This window comes from Coenobita brevimanus, chromosome 89 (assembly GCF_032717465.1).
Source record: "Coenobita brevimanus isolate Jiangsu-jjx chromosome 89, ASM3271746v2, whole genome shotgun sequence".
NCBI lineage: Eukaryota > Metazoa > Arthropoda > Malacostraca > Decapoda > Coenobitidae > Coenobita > Coenobita brevimanus.
The window spans coordinates 20,655,342-20,679,524 of NC_137042.1; the positions used below are offsets into that span (position 1 = coordinate 20,655,342).

Sequence of the window (24,183 nt, forward strand, 5' to 3'; positions counted from 1 at the left end):
ATCACAACACTATAATACATTCAAGCCCCAATCTTTCTCTCAACTCTTCATTCACAGTCCTAACTCCCCAGGCCTGTCATTCCAGGACACACTTCACATTCATCTAATTATCATCTCTGTATGTTTGAGCCAATGAGTATCCCCCTTTTTTTACTGCGCGTCTCACTACAGTACAACATTACATTCTTAATACTTGCTGCATACAAGGATCCCTTAGCATGAAGGGAGTCTTGATATATGTCTGATCATGAATGGGAAAAAAAAAAAAAAAAAAGCACAATAATAATGAAGTAACCCCTTAAACTGCATGTGATACGTCTGACAAAATATGCAAGTATCTTAAAGCAGTTTTGTGTGTTTTGAAAGGTTCACCATGATGGCCCTGGCTGCACTGGCTCTGGTAGGCTCCCTGGTCTTACTGGTGGGCTACAGTGCATTCCACGTGCCTGGACCCAGCCAGTACAAGCCTCATGCAAAGACTGACAACCCCAGCTCCAACGCTCCCACACAAATTTTCACTCCTTACCGGAAGAGTGATCTACTTCAAAATAGTCATGTTTATACAATGTCCCTCAGGTCCATTCAGCACAGCACATCTGCTGCTGATACCCCAAGTAGCTATAATCTTTCTACAGTGCTTTCAGTTACAAAGGAATTAGACAAGGGTAAAATGAACAATTATGAGTCAGACTCAGATGTACCAAAAAATATATTGGAGGACCAGTTGGAAGAGATTATTTCTGCTACAGATGCAGTCGTTAATGATAATTCAGAGGACAAGGTAATGGAGAGCAGCACTCAGAAGGTAACTAGTCAGAACCCCAGCAGAAGTTTTGGTGAGGATACCAGCAAGCAGAACATACAAGAGAAATTAGACATGATGAAATCTGATACTCTGCAACCCAGTGACTTAAGTGAAATGCATCATTACCAAAATTCTAAATCAAACTTGCATGACAATATTACTGCCACTACTGCTATTAATAGTAATTCTGTGAGACATGAAGAAGAATCACAGTTAACAGCAGTGACCTCCCAGAAGAGTCAAAAAATGACCACTTTACCAGAAACTGAAAAGCCAATGACAAGAAACATGCCAGCTGATGCCCATCTAATTGAAAAGCCTTTTGGGAATGTAGGGAAGCCATTGAATGTATATTTGTTAAAGAGTCATCTAGGAATTGAGGAAAAAGAAGCAAAATTTCTAGATGAACATACAAGTGACGAGTTTTCAGGTAAGGAATGGAGTGACAATGTACATGAAAGCTGGAAGGAAGAATTAAGAGAGACAGATTACACAATCCCAAATGATGAGAGAGATCAAATAGAGGAGAGATCTTTTGGTGACAGGAGGAAAAACATTAGTGAAAATGTACAAGGTCTAGTAGGTGGTAAAGAAAGATATCATAATCCAAGCTCTCGTGTGTCTCCAGAATCAGTATACACACTCTACTCACTCTTTACTCTTGTGGCAGACAATGATATGGATGACATCCAACAAAAGCTTAAATCAGATATGAACATGCATCCTCTTTATGTGCTTCATGCACTGTCTGCATATGTAACAAGTGAGGACACTGACAAGACTAAAAAACAAATACAGGAAAAGAAAGACATGGTTTATACAACTAAATCTTCTATAAAGAGCATCAGTCTGGAGGAAAATAATGAGTTTTACCATGAAATAAAGACTATTGATGTCGCAGTTGACAGTCATGAGCCAAAGGAGAGTAAATGGATGAAGTTGAAACAGATTCTAAATCAGGTATTTAGTGTCTCTGGATGGCAGGGTTATGTGGCAATCTCTTTAGTGGTTGTAGGGGTGCTAATAGTTCTATTACTCTTGGCAGTCTGTGTGACATACCTTCATAGGTATCTTAGATCCATGAAACGTCATGCTGTTATGAAAAAACTTTCCACATCTCCTCCCCCTCCTTAACCAAACCAGTAACCATCAGAGTGACAAAGGCTGAGGTTGATACTGTTGGCAAGTCTGTTAGGGGTTGGGTTATGCATAGTAATCTGATCAGATACAAAACTAGCTCAAGTTAACACTAGCTTTGCAGAATATCAAATTTGTAGTCAACAGTTAGGGGAAAAAAAAAAATAATAATAATAATTGAACATAGGAATTTTATTTCACTGGTGATAAAACATACATTGTTGTATGCAGCTGTCGTTGTCTTGAAATGTAACAACAGACGCCGAGACTGACACTGTTGGCATGTCTGTTAGGGGTTGGGATATGCATAGTAATCTGATCAGATACAAAACTTGCTTAAGTTAACACTAGCTCTGCAGAATACCAAATTTGTATTCAACAGTTAAGTAATAGTTTGTATTCAATAATTAAATAATAATAATAATAATAATAATGATAATAATAATTCATTACTTTTATTTCAACACAAACATTTTGTTTCATCTGTGATAAAACTTACATTGTCGTATGCAGCTGTCATTGTCTTGAAAATTTAATGTAACAAAACTTCCTTGGTATTCTGTAAGTTATTATGCAAATACATAGATGTTAACAGTAGTGTGGATTTTTTCCTTTTTAAATAAACTATAAGTTCTTCACACACTGCATATACAATGTAGCTTATACTGTACAATGTTTTTATTCACATAGTTGTACAAATGATAGAAAAGTCAATATACCCTTACTAAGAATATTACTCAAACTATTAGGTGTTTGTTTGTCATATGTCTCCAGACTCTGTATACACATTCTACTCATTCCTTACCCTTGTGGCAAATGAGGATATGGATGACAGTCAACAAAAGCTTAAATCACATCTGAACATGAATCTCCTTCATATGCTTCATGCAGTCTACATATGTAACAAGTGAGGACAATGACCAGACTAAAAAACAAATAAAGGAAAAGAAAGAAATGGTTCGTACAGCTAAATATTCTGTAAAGAACGTCAGCCTGGAGGAAAATAATGAGTTTTACAATGAAATAAACACAAAGACAGTTGATGTGGCATTTGACAGTCTGAGCCAAAGTAGGGTAAATGGATGAAGTTGAAACAGATCCAAAATCAGGATTTTAGTGTCTCTGGATGGCAAGGTAATGTGGCAGTCTCTTCAGTGGTGGTAGGGGTGCTAATTGTACTATTACTTAGGGGTGCTAATAATACTATTACTCTCGGCAGTGTGTCACATACCTTCATAAGTATCTTGGATCCAGGAAACATCATGCTGTTAACTATGCATACCTCCCCCTCTCTAACCAAACCAGTAATCATCAGAGTGACAAAGACTGAGGTTGACACTGTTAGCAAGTCTGTTAGGGGTTGGGATATGCAGAGTAATTTGAGATGATACAAAACTAGCACAAATTAATGCTACCTTTGCAGAATGCCAAATTTGTAGTAAAAAAAAAAAAAAAAAAAAAGGAAAAAAAAAAAATAATTCATTACTTCTCTTTGAACACAGGCACTTTTTTGGTTTATCTGTGATAAAACTTACATTGTCAACTGCAGCTGTCATTGTCTTGAAATATAATAACACTTCCGTGATATTCTGTAAGTTGTTATGCAAATACACAGATGATAACAGTGATGTGCATTAGTTTTTTTTTTTTTCTTTAATAAAAACTAAAATCTTCACACACTGTATATACAGTGTAGCTTAAACTGTACCGTGTTTTTATTCACACAGTTGTAAGAATGATAAGAAAGTCAGTATACCTTTTACTAATATTACTCAAACTATTATATAATTGTCTTTATGAAGTTACACATATATGTTCTGCTGATTTTGTAAATGTAAGCATTGAAACAAATTAAAAGTTCAGTACATTTTATAGTAATGGGTTTTGAATTTTGTTCATAACAAACCTATATAGCAGGAATACTGAGGATTGACACTTCATACTATATTCACCAGAAACATATGACAACCTGAAAATGCAACTGATGATGTATATTACTGTACTTTTATTAACAACTGTGTTCTGTCCTAGTTGTCCACATCCTCCAGTGGTGTGGCTGTTACCAACAATCCTCGCTCCCACAGCCCACTTGCCAGGTTAATCTGAAAGGCATCAATAATCAAGAACTGCAATGGATTATAAAATAAGCTATAAGAGTCCTGTACATGAAACCATTTACTACAATCTGAAAGGATCAATACAAAAATCAAACTTAAGATCTGCTGTCTGTTTGTCACATTTTTTTTTGCCAATATCTTAGTGATTTTCATGTTTACAACATGTGAAAATCTACACTATTACTGTGCATAATTCAGCCCGGCAGATGACAAAGTCATTCAAAGAAGAGTACCTGATGGAGCAAGAAAGAAGAGTAAGAACAGAGTTTGGAGCCACTTCTGTAAAGGTCATTTCATGTGGAGGAGTTCTGGGAGGGAACTAGGTATTAGTGAAATATTGAAAAATGTGATGTACACCTAAAAGACACAGAAAAGAGAAAATAAACCTAGAAGTCTGTCATCTGTATTTTGGCATCTATTGCAAATTTTCTGCAAATAACCTATATTTCCTGCAAATAACCCAAAAAATATACAGTGGCTGGTCCATTCATCATCTTTCCCCCCCCCCCCATAAGGAGTATACTGTAGATGGGTGGTTGCCATTGACCTTGAGAGGTACTACCATGACAGTGCACAGGATATGTTCCTAATACCTGCAAGAATACATATCAAAACAGGTGTGTATAATATAAACATAACACCTCTCTTTGTAAGGGAATTGATACCAATGTCCAGTGTCAAAAATGACAAAGTCTTACTTCCATACAAGCTGTTCTTAGTATGACCAGATGAATGGGCAGATCTCTCAGTAAGTATATACCAACTTTTGGTCAATTATATACCGTATTATAATCACAGTACAGTAGAAAGTATTTAATTCATGGGAAATCAATGGCAAGACAAATTAGTTGCAATATTTAGCTTCCTTCATACAACTCTTAAGGATACCAGGGGGAAGGTGATATGGCAGTATCAAATAAGTGGCATATATTCTGACTATCGGGGGAAAAAAAAAAAAAAAGCATTACTTGTGGGAACACTACTGGAATGGCCAAAGAAAACAAAGGGTCTCTCTCTCTCTCTGTTTTTCTTTTGAGATGGAGGGAAAGGTTTACTGAAACGATCCATGAAATCAATCTATATATAGCCAGATGCCCTAATCCTCCAAGGGGTGGCCTCAAACTAATTGCCTCCATGTTGCCTGTCCCCTGCAATTTTGATGCCCTCTCCCCAACTAACACCCCCCTCCCTCATATAACTCTCCATCCCATCCCTCCATCTCAAGCTCAGTCTCCCCTTCCACCACACTAGCATACACACTCCTCATTAGTCTCTCACTCTCCATCTTCTCCACATGGCCAAACCACCTCAATGTATTTCTCCTAACACTTCCTTTCACATCCGCACCTACACCACAATGCTCCCTCACTTCCTCATTTGTCAGTCTGTCTCTCCAAGTAGCTCCACATGCTCCTCTCAAATAGCTCATTTCCATTGCTCTCAATCATTATTTGTGTCCTTCCAACAAGGTCCATCCTTTAAAGTAGGTATCACAATGCTATCATGCAGCAGCTTTTTTATATTTCCATGCTCATTTCCCACTTTCAGTGAACCAGCAACCTTTTTTGCCTGTTATACCCTTTCAAGCACTCATCCTCTAAACTTCCATTCTTACTCATCACACTACCCAAGTACTTAAATGTGACATGTAGAGGGTATGGTATGTAGGAGGACTGCTGGGCCTTGATAGCAGGCTGTGAAGCCTATGCCCAGAGTCGAACACATTAAAAAAAAAAAAAAAAAAAAAAAAAAAAAAAAATCATATTTTCCATTTCCTCACCATCCAGCCTCACTGTGCATTCAGTGATTTCATTTCTCTCAAAGACCACAACTCCACTTTCCTTCATTCACTTTTATATTCCATTTCCTACATACTCTCCCAAATTCATCCACCAAGCCTTGCAGTTCCCCTTCATCTTCACTTAACACAGTACCATCTCCAAACAACAGAACAGAAAGTTTCCAAATGCCGCCCTCTCTCATTAGGGCCACTCCAATATCCACTGCCCTACCTTGTATCTTTTTCTGTAGCTCCATCCATATACAAATTTGATAACCATGGAGACATGACACCTCCCTGTTTCAATCCAACATTCATATAAAAAAAATTCTCTTGCTTCACCTTCCACATGCACTGCAGCCCTAGCACCCTCATACATACTCTTCACAGCATTCAACAGCTTCCCATTTACTCCATATATTCTTTATATTTTACACATTCCTTGTCAATCCACTCTGGCATATGCATCCTCCAAATCCGTGAAGGCCACATACAACTTCTTTCCCTTGTCTAGAAACTTTTCCACAAAACACGTTAGGATAATTAGCTGACCTACAAAACCTCATCCCTTCCAGAAACCTACCTGTTCTTCTCCAACTAATACATCTGTTATTTCCCTAACTCTGTCAATAAGTATCCAACCATATCCTTTTCCTATTACAATAAGAAAACAAATACCCCTATGATTACCAAACACTTCATTTTCCCCTTTTCCTCTGTACAGGGGAATATTATACCAAACTTCCAATCCTCTGGGATTCTACCTTCCTCCCAGGCCAATCTGCACATCTTTCATATCCATTCTACTGATAAGTGTCCCTCATGCTTTGGCACTTGACCACACACTCCAATTCCTGGGGCTTTCCCCATGCTGACTTTCTTCATTGCTTTCATTACCTCCATCCTACTAATCTCTTCCTCCCTTCTCATCTCCTTGCTTCTTCCAGCAATGCCTCTGCCACTTATATTCACGTTACTTTCATTCTCTATGTTTTACAATCCCTTATAGTGTTCTCTTCATCCGCTCAGTATTTCTCCCTTCTCCACTATCAATCTGCCATTTTTATCTTTCATTCTCCCTTCTGCCTACTTAATTGCCCTGTCTTACTCTCTTGACCAACTTCCAAAACATTTTCTTACATTCCCAACACTTTACACTCAAATTCCTTCCAAACTCCTCATCCACTCTCTTACTACATCTGATCCACTCTCATACTACTGTTTTCACCTCTCCTCTTCTCTACTCTGTCTCTCAACTTCTCCATACCCCTACATCCCATCCACTCACTGTATATTTTCTTCTTTTGCATCTGGACAGATGGAATGGGGCACAAGGGCATAAGAGTAAATGCAAATACAACAAATGTGATGGTATCTAGGGTTGGTGGCTGTACTGCCAGAGAAGAGGGAGAATGGCCATGTGTGATTTGCCACTTGTGCATGTGAAGTACAGTAAAACCTCACTATAACAGACTAATTGGGGCCCAGGCCATTCCAAACAAGCGAAATTCAGATAAAAGCGACATCGGACTTCCCCCTGCTAACCCGGACTTTTTCCGATATATAAGACACTAGTCAGGATTCCAGTCTTTCTCTATTCACCGTTACATCGCACTGGGAGTCACCTTCTCTCTCAATAACCATCACTTTACACTTTTCTACATTTACCCTCAAGGCACGATGCTCACAGACATCAGCAAAACTCTGCACTAGCCTACCAGGTTCTTGTCCGGTACTTGCAAGCAGTACTGCATCATCAGCATTCAACATTTCTGAGATAGTCCATCCATCACCATTCATTACCAATGCCATCCCTCTCTCCATTACTCATGTTTTTACTTCTCCCATCACCCCATCCATATATATATTGAACAACCATGGGGACATCACACAACCTTGTCGCACACCCAAAACAATCGTGAACCATTCACTTAGATGCCCATTAGCCCTTACACATGCTTCACTACCATTATAAAAACTTTTGACGGCACCTAGCAGCTTACCATCTACACCGCACATGCGCAAAACTTTCCGCAATCCTTCTCTGTCCACTTTGTCATATGCTTTTTCCAGATCCATGAATGCCATAAACATCTTATGGTACTTCTCACAAGCTTTCTCTGCTATCTGTCTCACTGCAAATATTTGATCCACACATCCTTTGCCACTCCTAAAGCCACCCTGTTCATCACTCACTAGGACTACTGATACCTCTCTTCAAATCAATCAGTCAATTGCCAGACGCCATAATCCCGTAAGGGGTGGCCTTTGACTTTGAGTTATTTGTTTTACGGGGAGGGGCACTAACCCTCCACCAACCCACTTGTTGACACGTAGGAAGCACGTATGGTTTGGTTATATGTTTACCACCCAGGGTTGTAAATGGTTTCTTGGCTTACAGGAAACCATTTGGCTTGTCACTCAATGTAAAGCCACCTGTAAAGGAAAGAAAAGCAATAAGAAGAGACCAGAAAGATGGAAGAAATAGCAAAAGAGGAGGGCAGCCACAGAAAAAATAAATAAATATATACATAAATAAATAAAGGCTGAGGAAGAAGTAGGCAGCATTACATCAAGTGAGTGGATGATGGTCACCACCACCTACCACTATATCTCTCTTACTTTATAATAATTCTTCCATATACCTTCCCTACTTTCTCTATAATAATTCTTCCATATACCTTCCCTACAATACTCAATAAACTTATACCACAATAATTCTTGCACTCACTTCACTCACCTCTGTTTTTGTACAGGGGTACAATCACAGCCTGTTTCCACTCTGCAGGCACAGTTTTACTCATCCATGCCTTCTTACATATCTCCAACAGGCATTTCATTCCACTCTCTCCACTCCAGTTAAGCATCTCGGCATACACCTCATCAACCCCAGCTGCTTTCCCATTTTTCAGCCGCTTCACAGCACTCTTCACCTCTGTGAGTGTCACATCTCCTGACACTGCATTCCTTCTCTGCACACCCCCCAAAACCAATCATGTTTATAGCTGCTCTGCTCTCTCTATTCCCATTCATCAGGCTTTCAAAATATTCTTTCCATCTGGTCCATACTTCATCCCCATGGGTTAATAATCTACCACCTACATCCTTCACACCATCACATTTCTTTCCACTTTCAATTCTACATTTCTGCACCTCTTTCCAGAATAACTTCCTATTTTCAGAGTAGTTCGCATTCATTTTTCTTCCTAGATCATTACTTACCTCCTCCTTTTTCCTCTTCATTAGTCTCTTTACATGCTTCTTGTTGATTCAGTTCTTATTTCAACTGAACCCCTGTCCTGTAACCACTTTAGCCACTTCCTCTTTTCCCTCACCACCCTCTTAACCTCCTCATCCCACCATGCCATATCTTTCTTCTTTGTTGTTACTCTTGCCACACCACACACCACTTTAGCATTCCTAACTAAACAATCCCTGTATGCATTTTACAGGGTGTCCAGATCCATTTCATTCCAATTCTCTGATTCTAACTCCTCCTCTACTTTGGTCCTGTAATCATCTGCAGTTTCTTTGATCCGCAGCTTCTCGGATTTCAGTCTTTTTCCCTCACTGCTCCTCTCTCTCCTGATCCACCTCATTCCTCTCAGCTTGATCTTGCATACCACAATCATATGATCTGACAGACCTCCACATCGTCCTCTCACGGCCCTAGTATCAACAACCATTCCCATCATCAACCTCTCTACGAGCACGTAATCAATCAGGCTTCTTTCAACACGATCCCCATTCCCTCTATACCATGTATATTTATGTGCATCATTGTGTCTGAAATACAAGTTACAAATGCACAACCTCCACTCCTGACACATTTCCTTTAGTCACTTCCCATTATAATTTTTTCCTGGTACAGTACTCCATAACAACCCATTATGTCATCCTCAGGACCAGTACCTACTATTCTATTCATCATTTCATTTCATCATCCAATCCTACGCTGCCCCATGAGAAGCGTAGGAGCCCAGGGCTAGGCAAGTTGGTCCTGACATGTAAGATGAGGTGACCAGCCTCACTAATCCCTGAGTGGCATTACATGAGCAATAAACCCTAACCATCCCTTGGATATAAACCTTCATGGGCTCAATCTGATTGGAGCTCCGTTATTACCCACTAAACCACCGGGCGCCAAAATTTGGTTAATGGTTACCACCCAGCATAGTAAATGGCTTCCTGGTGTACAGGAAACCATTTGGCTTGTCACTCAGTGTACAGTCACCCACAGGCAGAAGGAACATGAAAAAATGAAGGAAAGAAAGACAGAAGAGGAAGTGTAAAGTCACCCGTAGGCAGAAGGGTGAGGAAAGAATGAAGGAAAGAAAGACAGAAGAGGATGGAAGGAAAGAAGGATGAAGGAAGGAAAGGGCAGACACCCGAGAGCAGCACTACATTGAGTGAGTGGATGGTGAATGCCGCCACCTACCACATATCCCCCATTATGATCACTTTATAGCTTCTGGGCATTTCTCCCACTACTTCATCCAGCTCATCCCAAAACCTGTCTTTCTCACTCCTGTCCTCATACGATGCATATGTTACATTCACTGCCACTTTCACCTTCACTGATGGACATGTCTTTTATTTACCTTATTGTGGTGAACACAGCTGATGTGGTCAGGCAGTCTGGACTGCTTCTGGCTTTATCGGACTTTTTCTAATACATCTTCATCTTCATCATCCAATCCTACATTGCCCCATGAGGAGCATAGGACCCCGGGGCTAGGCAAGTTGGTCCTGACATTTAAAATAAGAGTGACCAGCCTCACTCATCCCTGAGTGGTATTACATGAACAATAAACCCTAACCATCCCTTGGATATAAACCTTCACCGGCTCATTCCAATTGGGGCGCTGTAATTACCCACTAAACCACCAGGAGCCAAAATTTGGTTATATGGTCACCACCCAGCATAGTAAATGGTTTCCTGGTGTACAAGAAACCATTTGGCTTGTTACTCAGTGTAGAGTCACCCACAGGCAAAAGGAAGAGGAACGAATGAAGGAAAGAAAGACAGAAGAGGGAGTGTAAAGTCACCCGTAGACAGAAGGATGAGGAAAGAATGAAGGAAAGGAAGACAGAAAAGGATGGAAGGAAAGAAGGATGGAGGAGAGGAAAGGGCAGACACCCGAGAGCAGCACTACATCGAGTGAGTGGATGGTGAGTGCCCCCACCTACCAACTGTGTAAGAATTTAGTCTGATAAACCCTTGATTCCAATAAAAACGAATTCCTATTGAAGTCCGTTATGTTGAGGTTTTACTGTAATTCCATCTTGTGCACTGCTTGTGGTAAGTGGGTGCATAGGAGATTTAGTAGTATTAGAGGCAGACTGACATAATGCTGATTTCATGTGTGCGGTGTGTCAGGGATAGCATATGGAGATTGTCAGGCATAAAGGGACTGAACTTGCTGGTAAGTGTACAGAAGAGTTTTGTTATTTGGGAGACATGTTATGTGCTGGAGGTGGGGCTGGAGCTAGCTCTGTAGCTAGGGTGAGGAGTGGTTGGCAGAAGTTCAGGGAGCTGTTGCCTCTCCTGAAATTGAGAGGGTTCTCCCTCCGTGTTAAGGGATCTTGTATGCGTATGCGACATGTGTTAGGACTGTAATGCTGTATGGCAGTGAGACCTGGGCAGTAGAGGAAGGGGGTATTTGCAGGCTCAAACATACAGAAAAGGCAATGAATGTGCAGTGCATCCCTGAGTGCGAGGCCTGGGGGGGCTAGGTTTACAATGGAAGAGTTGAGAGGTAGCATGGGACTGGAGTGCATTGCTGTTGTGATGAGAAGAGGTAGACTGAAATGGTTTGGGCATATGGAGAGGATGGGGGATGATAATTGGGTGCAGAAAGTGAGAAGTGTTAATGTTAGGGGTAGGGTAGCAAGAGGTAGACCGAAAAAGACCTGGGATGAGATCATTGAGTGTGACCTTACAGATAAGGAACTAAGTAGAGAAGCTGCTAGAAATCGAGCAGCATGGAAAGCCACCATTAGGTGACCAAGGCTGATGAATGCAGGCATGTTGGAGCCTTCAAAAACGAGACAAAATGAACTGTAAGGGGTTTCCTGGTTCTCAGGAAACCATTGGGCTTTTCACTCAGTACAGTCGCCTGAAGGCAGCACTGCATTTAGTGGATGGTGGGCACCCCTACCTACCACAAAATATGGATGGTGATAAAAAAAAAGAAAATATTATGTATGCAGGTAAAATACATAAGAAGAACAGGGAGGTTCTAGGAAGGAAAGAGGTTGTGTAGATCAGATATTCCTACCGTAAGTCTTAAGTGGAAAAGTTTCTAAACAAGGGAAAGAAGTTGTATGCAGCCTTCATGGATTTGAAGAAAGCATATGACAGGGTGGATAGACAAGGATTGTGGAAAGTATTAAGAATATATGGAGTAAATGGGAAGTTGCTGAATGCCGTGAAGAGTATGTATGACGGTGCTAAGGCTACAGTGTGTGTGGACAGTGAACTGAGTGAATTTTTCTATTTGAAGGTTGGATTGAAACAGTGATGTGTCATGTCTACATGGCTGTTCAATTTGTATTTGGATGGGGTTATAAAAGAGATACAACGTAGGGCAGTGGATGTTGGTGTGGCCCTAATGAGAGAGGGCAGTGTTTGGAAACTCCCTGTACTGTTGTTTGCAGATGATACTGTGTTGTTAAGTGAAGATGAAGGGGAGCTGCAAGGCTTGGTGAATGAGTTTGAGAAAGTGTGTATGAAACTGAATCTAAAGGTGAATGTAGGGAAGAGTAAAGTTATGGTCTTCGAGAGAAATGATGTCACTGAATGTACAGTGAGGTTGGATGAGGAGGAAATGAAAAACATGAGTATATTTAAGTACTTGGGTAGTGTGATGAGTAAGGACGGAAGTTTAGAGGGTGAAGTGCTTGAAAGAGTGCAACAGGGAAGAAAGGTTGCTGGTTCTTTGAAAGCAGCGATAAGAAACAAGGAAATGAGCATGGGAGTGAAAAAATTACTCCATGACAGTATGGTGACACCAACTCTAACATATGGAAGTGAAGTTTGGACCTTGTTGGGGGGACACAAGTCAAGAATGAGGGCAGTGGAAATGAGTTATTTGAGAGGAGCATGTGGAGTCACAAGGAGAGACAGACTGACAAATAAGCAAGTGCAGGAGCATTGTGGTGTGGATGTGGATGTATTAGGAGAAACACATTGAGGTGGTTTAGCCACATGGAGAGGATGGAAAACAAGAGACTGACAAGGAGTGTGTATGTGAGTGAGGTGGAGGGGGGGAGAGGGAGGGGGAGGCCAAGAATGAGATGGAGGGATGGAGTGGAGAGGTATATGAGGGAGGGAGGTGTGAGCTGGAAGCAGGACATTGAAATGGCGGGAGACAGGGTGACATGAAGGTGATTTTTTTTTTTTTTTTTTTGGCCACCCCTTATGGAATTAAGGTGTCTGGCAATAGATAGATAGACAATACTGTACATTAAATGGCCATTTATAATTACCCAACTGTACAACTGACCTTCTCTATATCATCTGTTAGAGGGAGGTTCTCAACGGCAATATAGCGCGGATAAGCTTGCACTAAAGCCTCAACTGCGGGTGCATGTTCTGTTGATATCTCCAAGTAATGTGGCTCTTCTTCATGGTATTCACGTGTGTTCTCCAAGCAGTGGTACAGGTTCACAGTCTCCTCTTCTGCCACAACACTGGTCATGAACCACAAGAAGGTTAGAATACCATTCTATGTCAATAATCTTTCATGTGATGGTAATTAGACATATCTATGATTTTTACACCATTAGTAAATACAGTATCATATTCAAAGTCAAGCTGACCACTAAAATATATACATGCAGACATATACCACCAGGAACTTCTTCATATCTTTTCCAGTATCTTCCATGCCATACCAAAGTTTCTCATCCACACAGTAGTGTGACCTCAAACATACATTCTTCCAGTCCTCTTCAGCCACCACCCTCAATCCTTTCTTTTGTTTCAAGGCCTTCATAGCACCAACCACTTTTTGTCCTTAAGCCATTCTATTCTCCACTTCTTTTACACTTTTACTACATTTTCTAGTACTACACCAAGGTACTTTAATTTACTTATTAACTCAAGTCTCTGTCCATTCACCAGCACATCACAATGAGTCCCTTTCTCTTTCAACAACCATCACTTTAGTATACATTTATTGTATTTTCAAACTACACCAAGCACAACATTCACAAAACTACGTGTATTTTAAAAACTTGCAAATTTTCTATCTAGGGTGATAATAAATCCCAGATTTGTAGTCCATTCTAAGGCACATTAATTTATTGCGGCACTGTAAACTGTCCATGATAATTTTTTTTCAAGCTACTGTATTAAGGGAAAGAATAATAGTAAAGATCAGTTCAATATATAGTTTTACAATGTGGGTCACCAGATTTATTCATCTTTGCATGTTGTTCTTAAATGTATTACATGTACTGCGTATGCAGTCACTAAAAAATTATTCTGCACACCAAGGCATACAATATGACATAGGACAAAAATCTGATAACCCTTACAATTTATGGGATACTGGAAGCCATGATGGGAATAAACATTACAATTCACAATTTGCTAAACCTATGCAGAGTAGGTTCTGTTTTCAACATATATAGTAAAGTTATAAGGTGGCATACCTTGTCTGGTAAGTCACTACTACTGTGTTGAAAAGCATGGTAAAAGTCACTATTACTGTGTTAAATGGCAATAACACTGCCTAAAGCATTTTCACTTCCAATTAGCCCCACTCAATCTCAGCTTTTATTTGTGTCATAATAGAGATATCTGAGGATGTTTCATAACTCATTCCCTCTTTTTACACCAACTGTTTCATAAGCACAATATCGCTTCCGAGACAGATTTTTGCTCTGTCCTACACCAGCTCTCTACTAATAACATACTTCAAGATCAGGGGTTCTAACTTTTCCCTACTACATACCCAGTGAGTACAGAAAGGTACCCCATTAACAATAATCTGTGTTAAGTGCTAACACACTAAGTGTTGTATAAGTTACTGAGAGGTTTTTAATTTGCCAAGCAAATACATATTTAACACATTGTTTATGTGCAGCTACAGAATGTGGAGAAAGTTTTTTGGCGTATCAGACAGAGCCAGAATTCCGGGGGCTTGAATGATGAATGAATGGAAGTATGGCCCATTGAATTGGGTAAACTTGGGCTGTCTGGACACTGTTACTCTTCACCCTGACTTATGGTAGGAAAGGAGGTCCGGATGATGACGATGATGATGTTAAAAGTGTGTAAGTGTTAACATAGTGATGAGAATCATTATTATATTTGAGTGCAGATGATATGCATTTTTTATGGAAATTAATATCTTAATTCTCAGTATCATCCCAAGAATTATGTTTGGAAAAACTAGTACTGTATATTTGTTTATTTTTTGTTTTCTTTAAAAAGTCTCAAACATACTTGCATGTGTCAGTCTTGGTCACCTAATGGCAGCTCTCCACACTGCCTGATCCCAACTACTGGGTAGAAAGGCAGCCTACAGTCCTAATGGACCCAGGATCGAATTCCAGCTGGGGCAGGGAACAGTTTAAGGATTTGAATTTCCTAAAAAGCATACTTTCCTGATCTACCAGATGACCCGCCAACATGTCGTAAAAATACCCCCACTAATACCAATACACCAGTCCTGTATGAGACAGCCCTAGCATGTATTCAATATGGATGGTAGGAGTTAGCCAAAGTGGTGACATGTGGATGTGTAGGAGGACTACTGGGCCTTGGGATAAGTAACTGCCCCCCAGAAATAGACCCTGAAGCCTTTGCCCAGAGTTGGGAAATGTAAAAAAAAAAATAATAATAAAAAATAAAAAAATAAAAACATTCTTTACTGATTTTTCATCAGTCATCAAAGTACCTCCTAGAAACCCTCATATTTACCCTTGCTCTAGTTCTGTCAGCACACACCACTTTGTCCCATGTTTTCCTCATCTTCGATCTACCTCTCTGCTGATTGCCCAGAACATCAGAGCTTCATCTCTTTATCCAACTTCTGGGTCCAACCCAAAATGTCCAAACCATCTACTTCCCTCCTGATAACTTCCACTCCCAGCCACCTTCTCAGCTCTTCTGAGGATGTCTGCATATCTGTCAGATCATTCTCATGTCATTTTGTTCTCATCCCACTATATCCTCTGTTATACACCCCAAGTTCACTGCCATACAATGTGACAGTCCCAACACAGATACTAAACACTTTCTATTTTGTGGAAAATGAGAACACTTGGGGTGTCATGGTGGGTAACAATTCCTTGAACTTTTTCCAGTCACTATCCAGCCTTGTTATTGAGCTCTGCTTGAGACCACCCCTTGCACTGGTGATATCACTGAGGTAGCAGTGTCTGTCCATAGCCTCCAGTGTGTCATCTCCTATTACCAAGGATCTATTGATCTACATTAAAGTGGTCTAGTAATGTTCCTACTTTTACTACACTTGGAGGCAATTCATTTGTGGCCACTCCTTCCAGGATTAAGGTGTCTGGCTATAGATAGGGAGAGAGAATTATAAGCTCCAGTCACTTTTCTATGGCTGTCATGATGAATCTGACCCTGCAAGCCTTACCGTATGCAGTTTCCCCTGATGAGTCTGATGTAGGTATCAGGCCCTAATTCTACCCGGTTTTCCACACACTGTTTCTTTAAACTCCAGCGTTCACCTCCCATCCTTGCACTGCATTTCTTCTCATCTAAAAAATGGAAGGTAAGGAATATTACATAGGGCAAATGTAATTTCTGGTATGATTTGTCTGTATACAGTATTAGGATAGTAGAAACAATATAAGGCATAAAACTGTAACCCGCTGAAAACCAGCAACCATATACTGTACTATATAACTTCCATCATGCACAAAACTAGTTATTTGCATAAAGCCAATGTCAGAATAAAAAAATTTGATGGGTCAAATTAACCTAATGTCATGGGTGGAGGCAGGGCATCATGCATAAAGGAGGCCCCACGGTGATCTGCAGTGGCATCTAATGGGGCATAACTTAGCAGCCGCATAACCATCTCTCCAACCTGTCCAAAGACCATGTGAAATAAACAAGATTAAATCTCTATTTTACATCATTCATTCATTAAAAAAAAAAAAAAAAAAAAAAAAAAAAAAGACACTTCTTTCTTAACCCTCTATGGGTTTTCTCCTCCTGATTAAAATCTCTAGCAGTAAAATATTAACCCATTAACTTCTCTATACAGCCTGTGCTGTTCCGAGTGCGACTGTTCAATACAGCCCTGGCTGCGCAGGTGAATTCTGAATATAGTGCCATGGTGACCAAGGCTGACCCATGCATGCATGTTTAAGCCTTCAAAACCTAAACCGAAACCGAAAAAAAAAACGAAAACCATACATTCCAATAGGGAATCAGACACTTCGATGTTCATCCATGGCTTTACCAGGGTAAATATGGAGCTAATATTTCATTATTACATACTTTGGCATGTGTTCTCTCAATTCCTAAGGCAAAATTTGGCCTTTGGGAAATTTCATTTTTACCCCTATGTCTGCGCACCACGGACACCTCCAAAAAAAACGCCATGCGCAGTTAACAGGTTAAATCCCTTGTGCTGTTGTAATTCTTTAGGAGCTGAACCACATTTATGATTTGCTATCATTAAGTCAGCAATAGCTATCGGGGAATGGAGGTACCATACTCATGGACCTCACTGAAGGGGAAGGGGTCTGCAGACCAGATACTTCAGATTTTAAGTAAGGTACTGTGAAAAAAATTAACCCGCCCCATCCTGGAGACGTGAATTCACATCCTCACATGATGTGCACTCATATCCCGGAGACGTAAATTAACGCGGCAACATTGCAAGGTCCATTATTTCCACAATTTTCAATTTTTGCGAGTGATTTTTGGCACGTATACACGGGACACCTTCCTCTACAAGATGCCAGGCAGGGTCAATGCCTTACCCAGCATGACCTTCCCCCCCCCCTGCATGACCTTTTCTCAGCAATTCACCTGTTATCAGTGACCTGGCCAGTAAAGCCATGTCATGCCACGGTACGAAATTCAGGGCCAGAGTGATTCCCCAATCGATGACAATGTGGAGGACAAACATTAGAGGAAGAAACAGTCAGAAATGATGACCAGGTAATGTGGCAAAAAAACGTCAGGAATGGTGATGATTTAGTGAGTGAAACAATGCTTATAATGCCTATATTACCGTTTGAAAACCAATATACTCTCGTACTACATATAAATTCATACCAAATAAATAAATAAATACTGTTTATGAGTGGTGTAGAATAGTTATCCTCCCATAGAACTCGTTTTCTTTGCACCCAGCCTGATGGAAAACCCTGTAAGGTAAGGAGGTACTCCTACCTGGATCGAGTATTTTAAATCTCAGGTAAGCGATTTCTCTATGAATTTTCAGTGTTTCTCACCAAAAGCGGATGTTTGAGCCAAAAAAAAAAGGCCCAAAAATGTCAGGACTGGGGCGTACCACTGCCCAGAAAACGTCAGGATGGGGCGGGTTAATTATTGGATCTGTTCATAATCAGATGATACAACCTGATAAGCGTATGTATGACAAGATCTGTTCATAATCAGATGGTACAATCTGATGAGCATATGTTTGACAAAGTGATACACTGTGAGTTTAGGAGGATAATGAATTGACATAGAGAGATGGATTGGTGAAGTACATATGGAGATGTAAAAGATTGCTGTGGCATCAGACTCATCTAAATGTGAACTTGGTGTACTGCAGGAAACTAGCAGCTTCAACCAGATACTCTCAATCTGTTAAGTTAGTGTGCTATGGTGAGGAGTGAACTGTTTGTGATTTATATTTTGTGTTGGTACTGATGCAGGAAATAGGTGATGGCCACATCTCATTAGGTGCACTTGTCACTCTGGGAAAAGCAATTTCTGCGTGATGAATGTCTGGTGATGGCTCATGAAGGATGCTGCTGACTGGAGGTTTTGGATGGCTGAGGTGGCCATGCATTTGTGCATGTCTGAGAAGTGTAGTGTTGGGTAAAGGAGAAGGGAAGCTATTGAGGTATTCTGTGAAAGTTTGTTTTTTGGTTTCATTGTGGTGAGGGACAGAAGTTACAAGGGTGGGTCAGATCCTTTGCTGAAGCAATGACAAGTGTACCACTCATGTTCATACAATCCTTGATTGGAAATACAGTACAGTACAGTAATTCTGTTTCTTAATGCATGTTATGTGTACGGTCTGTAATTGTTTTTAATTCTTTATTTTGTTTGTTTATTTGTTTCTTGAAGCCTTTTCATGTTTGTGACTTCAAAGTGGAGGCCCACCTTGCCTTGTGTAATTTATCGTTGTCCTGATAAACTGTTAAAATACTTCAGTGATGACTTCTGCCGTCTGGAGATCGGGTCAGTGAGTATTTTCAAGGCACAGAATTTACACAAAGTTTTTACACTGATGCTGCTTGTGTGTCAAGAAACAGTCACTGTGTATCCAAATTAAGTCTAAGACTGTGGGGATCTCTCTCGAAGGGAAGTGGCTGGTTCAAGAGGGTGACCTATGGGTGTGTTTGAGACTCATATCTGTATGGAGTGAAGGGTGACAACTGACTTGTTGTTAAGCAGTCATCCTGTTTACTCTAAGCTGGTGGTCTAGTGAGTGTATGCATTCTTAGAGCATGCCTGTTGCTAGCTGAATTTTGTGATCTAGTGATTGTATTATTGGAGCTAGCCTGCTGCTTTTTGGGTTTTAATGTTGTGAAGCCATAGCTGAGTCATCAGCATATGGTAGTACTATTACTGAAAAAGCAGGAGAACAGGTAGATTGTGTAGCAAAAAGAATAAAAGTTAAGGTGAAAAGACTGAGCCATGTAGGGAACTGCCAGGTGGTGTTCTGAATTTGGTAGCTACTATGGTTTTGGTTGATAAGAAGAGCATGTCTGAGAGGAAGTTAGCTAACCTGTCACATCTTGTCATTACCTTCCACAGGAAGACTGCTCATAAGGATCAGGGTTAGAAATCAGTAAAATTAGTTAAATACCCCACTGGATTACCAGATTTAGAACATTAGTATGCAGAGATTAAACAGTCTGAATATTTACAGACTCTGAATTTATACTGGTTAAAAAAGTAACCATCAAGTTGTTAAATATTTACATTACAATTCACAAATAATCATAAGTCCAGAGGTAGTACATTATTTTATATTTTATACTTTGGGCTTTGGTAGTACACTGAACTTAAAGTATGGGAAATTTCATAGTCCATCATCATTTCAGGCTGTACCAGACAAACGAATCACAACCAGTTTCAGACACTATGAGGATACGTCTTGGTACTTTCAAATGCTCTTTTCGTTACTATGAGTTGTTTCTTGTCATCTAACATGAACTGGGCAAATTTAGAAAAGATGTGATGTGACTGAGTGCTTGGGTTGAAAACCTTGAGAATCAACAGAGGAATCTGGGGGGTTTTGTTCTTTAGGATTAGTCTTTCCATGATTCTGGATGGTGTGCAGTGCAAAAATATTTGCCTATAGACTATTCCATAGTTTACCTTGTTTGAGTCCTGGGATGCCAACTCCTTGCATGTAAGTAACAGGGATTTGGCTTAGTCCAAGAAAAGTTGATATGGTGGCTATGGGGCAGGTACTGATGTGAATGTTTTTGATCTAGTCTGGTGGTGCTGCTCAGGAGTGTCCTGCATTTTATAATTTGCTCAACTTGCTGTGGAATGAACTGGGAAGGTTTGTGGTTGCTTTGATTTTCCTGAACTTCTTCGTGGCAGCTCTGTATTGTGAAATCGTATTTTTGTGGCTTATTATGCATAATACAGTAACTCATTAGGTTAACTTTTCTTTTACACTAACGATGGTTCCATCACTGTTCAGCAAGATGGTGATGGTGGTGAGTTTTTTAATATATTTTTGTGGTTGGTGGGGATGCTCACCATCCACTCACTCAATGTAGTGCTGCTCTCGGGTGTCTGCCCTTTCCTCTCCTCCATCCTTCTTTCCTTCCATCCTCTTCTGTCTTTCATTCCTTCAGTCTTTCCTCGTCCTTCTGCTTTCGGATGACTTTACACTCCCTCTTCTGTCTTTCTTTCCATCATTCTTTCCTCTTCCTTCTGCTTGTGGGTGACTCTACATTGAGTGACAAGACAAATGGTTTCCTGTACACCAGGAAACCATTTACTATGCTGGGAGGTAACCATGTAACCAAATTTTGGCGTCTAGTGCTTTAGTGGGTAATTATTGTACTCCGGTCGGACTAAGCCAGTGAAGGTTTATATCTAAGAAGCGGTTGGGGTTTATTGCTCATGTAATGCCACTCAGGGATGAGTGAGGCTGGTCACTCTCATCTTAAATGTCAGGACCAACTGGCCATGTGGAGAGGATGGAGGGTGAAAGACTGACAAAGAGAGTGTATGTGAGTGAGGTGGAGGGGGGAAGAGGGAGGGGGAGGCCGAGGATGAGATGGAGGGATGGGGTGGAGAGGTATATGAGAGAGGGGGGTGTGAGTTGGGAGCAGGGCAGTGAAATGGCGGGGGACAGGGTGACTTGGAGGCGATTTGTTTGTGGCCACCCCAAACGGGATTGAGGCGTCCGGCAATAGATAAATAGATAGAACTGCCTAGCCCCGGGCTCCTACGCTTCTCATGGGGCAACATAGGATTGGATGATGGATGGATGTGTGTGTGTTTTACTTGTGTTCCAAAAAATTGCTGCTGTCTGTTCTATGAACTAGAGCAGTGCTCCACAGTCATTTTTACTTCATGGCACATTATTCAATTTGTTGAACACTTTTAGCACACTTCATAAATATTTGTCATGATAAGTGTCAAAATTGCTTAAAATTATTTTATCTTTTGCAAACACATAATGAATGGACACAACAGCTGCTAGGTATACAGTAACATGTGTTATTATAATGTAACATATTGAAATATTGGCCAAGTGGAGAGGATGGAAAGTGAGAGACTAATAAGGACAGTGTATGCAAGTGAGGTGTAGAGGGGAGGGGGAGGCCGAGGATGAGATGGAGGGATGGAGTGGGGAGGTTTATGAGAGAGGGGGGTGTGAGCTGGATGCGGGGCAGTGAAGTGGCATTGGATAGGGCGGCATGGAGGCGATTTGTCTGTGGCCACCCCTTATGGGATTGAGGCATCTGGCGATAGATAGATAGATAGACAGACAGACTGAATTTTAATGTTATGGAATTTACAAACCTATGAAATAAATATTACTTTTAGTCCATGAAATAATAAGCATTTGCATACTACACATGAGATAATTCCTCAAGGCAATTTTTTCCTCAGAAGGTAAACTCCCATAATTTTATCGAGACAGTTATTAACATATATAACAATGTGTTTTTTTAGAGCAACATAAAATAAAAATATTGTTGAAACTTTCTGTAATAAATATACATTTTTTTCTCAGAAAATGAATATGCGATACTTTCACTGAAATTTAAAGAGAAACTTGTGCCTGTTTTGAGGAACACAAGTTAGTAATGTCTGGTTCAGTTATAGAACCCCCCAAACGAAGCTTCATGTGTAGTAATTTCAGAAATCTCTTTGTTCTTTATACTGCAAGTGTTAATCTTGACGGCTTAATCAGTATAAAAATGCTGTTGCAAATGACAAGAGCACACTCAAAAATAGCTGGGTACTCAGTTTTCAGTTCTACCTAAAATACATCTGAGAGTACTTCACTGAATTACATTAGATATTATGGTCACTCGATATCCACAAGTTCCACTTATGCTTTCTAATAAAAACTGATGCTGAAGCAAATGCATCACAAACCCTGATACACTGTTCTGTATAATACAGGAGTTTTCTACTACGATATTCCTTCTAAGTGAACAGCTCAGTGTCAAGGTAAACTCTTATAATAAGAGCAGTAAACAAACCAACAGCCAATGCTTTGACATGTGCAAGAGTCTCAAGGGCCAAGGTACATCATGCTAAATGACTCAAGCATGTACACCAAAACGTACGAGTATTACCCACATTACAAGGAGACTTCTTGAAGACTCTTTCTTATGTTGCCTATTCATACTACTGGAATGTACGATAATGAACAGTGAACTCTTATTATATATGTTTATTTATTTCCAATATTAACATGTTATGTTCCCATATTAATATGCTCATTTATATAATGTTGAAATCCCCTAATTGTTGAAATATTTTTCAAGAGGAAGAGAAGTAATGTACCACAGCACACCAGGAAGCTTCTGGCAGCACACCAGCTTGCCATGAGACAGTGGTTGGGGGGCAATGATCTAAAGTTTTTCCAACTCTCATGTTTGGTTTTGATCAGTTCACTGATACTGTTGTTTAAGTACAGTATTTATTAATTCTGTTTCTGTTAGGGCTCAGCTGAATATTTTGCTTTAGTCAGCTTCTGTACGTGATGAGTTGTTTGATATACGATGAGAAGTTTGGATAAAAATTATTAATGTTAAAGCAAGGGATGTGCAAAGTTAATGGCGGCAGTGATGATGCTACTGATGGTGGTCATTGCTTTACCAGTGTTTGGAAAAGAGTTATGGATGAAAGTTTCTAGTGCTTTCTCCATGTTTTGTGTGAACTGTGACCAGATTTAATTCTTGTAGTTTATGTAGTGCTGCCTACTTCTTCCTTAACCTTTATCATTCTTTTTCTGTGCCTGCCCTCCTCTCTTCCTATTACTCCCATCTTTCCTGTCACTTCTAATTGCTTTTCTTTCCTTTACAGGTGGCTTTACATTGAGTGACAAGCCAAATGGTTTCCAGTAAGCCAAGAAACCATTTACAATGCTGGGTGGTAACCATATAACCAAACCATATGTGCTCCCTACGTGTCAGAAAGTGGGTTGGTGGAGGGTTAGTGCCCCTCCCCATAAAACAAATAACTCAAAGTCAAATGGCCACCCCTTATGGGATTATGGCATCTGGCAGTAAACAGAGATAGATAGATTGTTTGTGAAGTTCTTTCTGTTCTTGGCTTGACATGCTTTGACCACTGTGAGATTTGATAAAGGGTAGGTGGTCATATGAAAAATAATATACTATACCCATTTTCCTCTAACTTGGCCTAAAATCACCATCTCTCCATCTTCATTACCAAGTTGTAGTAAAAAATTGACACGATAAGAGGATGCTAATCATGAAGTGCTATGGGAAAGATGTAAAGCTACAGTGTTGTCTTATTCTGTCAATGAGCTATGTGACATAAGCTGCAAAAGGACTAAAGTTTGGCCACGTTAAGGTGAAGAGTTTGCAGTCTCCATGTGTTCTGAATGGCTGGTATAATGATACACAAGGTGAGGTCAAGGAAGGAGGTTGCTTTG

At 40.2% G+C, this 24,183-nt stretch overlaps 1 protein-coding gene across 1 annotated transcript in view; it reads right to left on the bottom strand.

Annotated features, from left to right (window-relative positions):
- Nucleotides 1-2,148: 2,148 nt before the first annotated feature.
- Nucleotides 2,149-24,183, bottom strand: part of NO66 (Bifunctional lysine-specific demethylase and histidyl-hydroxylase NO66) — a 50,486-nt gene continuing 28,451 nt past the window's right edge. Inside the window, exons 8-11 of the mRNA XM_080281432.1 lie at nucleotides 16,803-16,911; nucleotides 16,456-16,579; nucleotides 13,348-13,534; nucleotides 2,149-4,044 (exon numbers count right to left, since the gene is read on the bottom strand). Of these exons, the coding sequence (XP_080137558.1) occupies nucleotides 3,970-4,044; nucleotides 13,348-13,534; nucleotides 16,456-16,579; nucleotides 16,803-16,911 (495 nt within the window). The 3' untranslated portion in view covers nucleotides 2,149-3,969. The remainder of the gene's footprint in view (nucleotides 4,045-13,347; nucleotides 13,535-16,455; nucleotides 16,580-16,802; nucleotides 16,912-24,183) is intronic.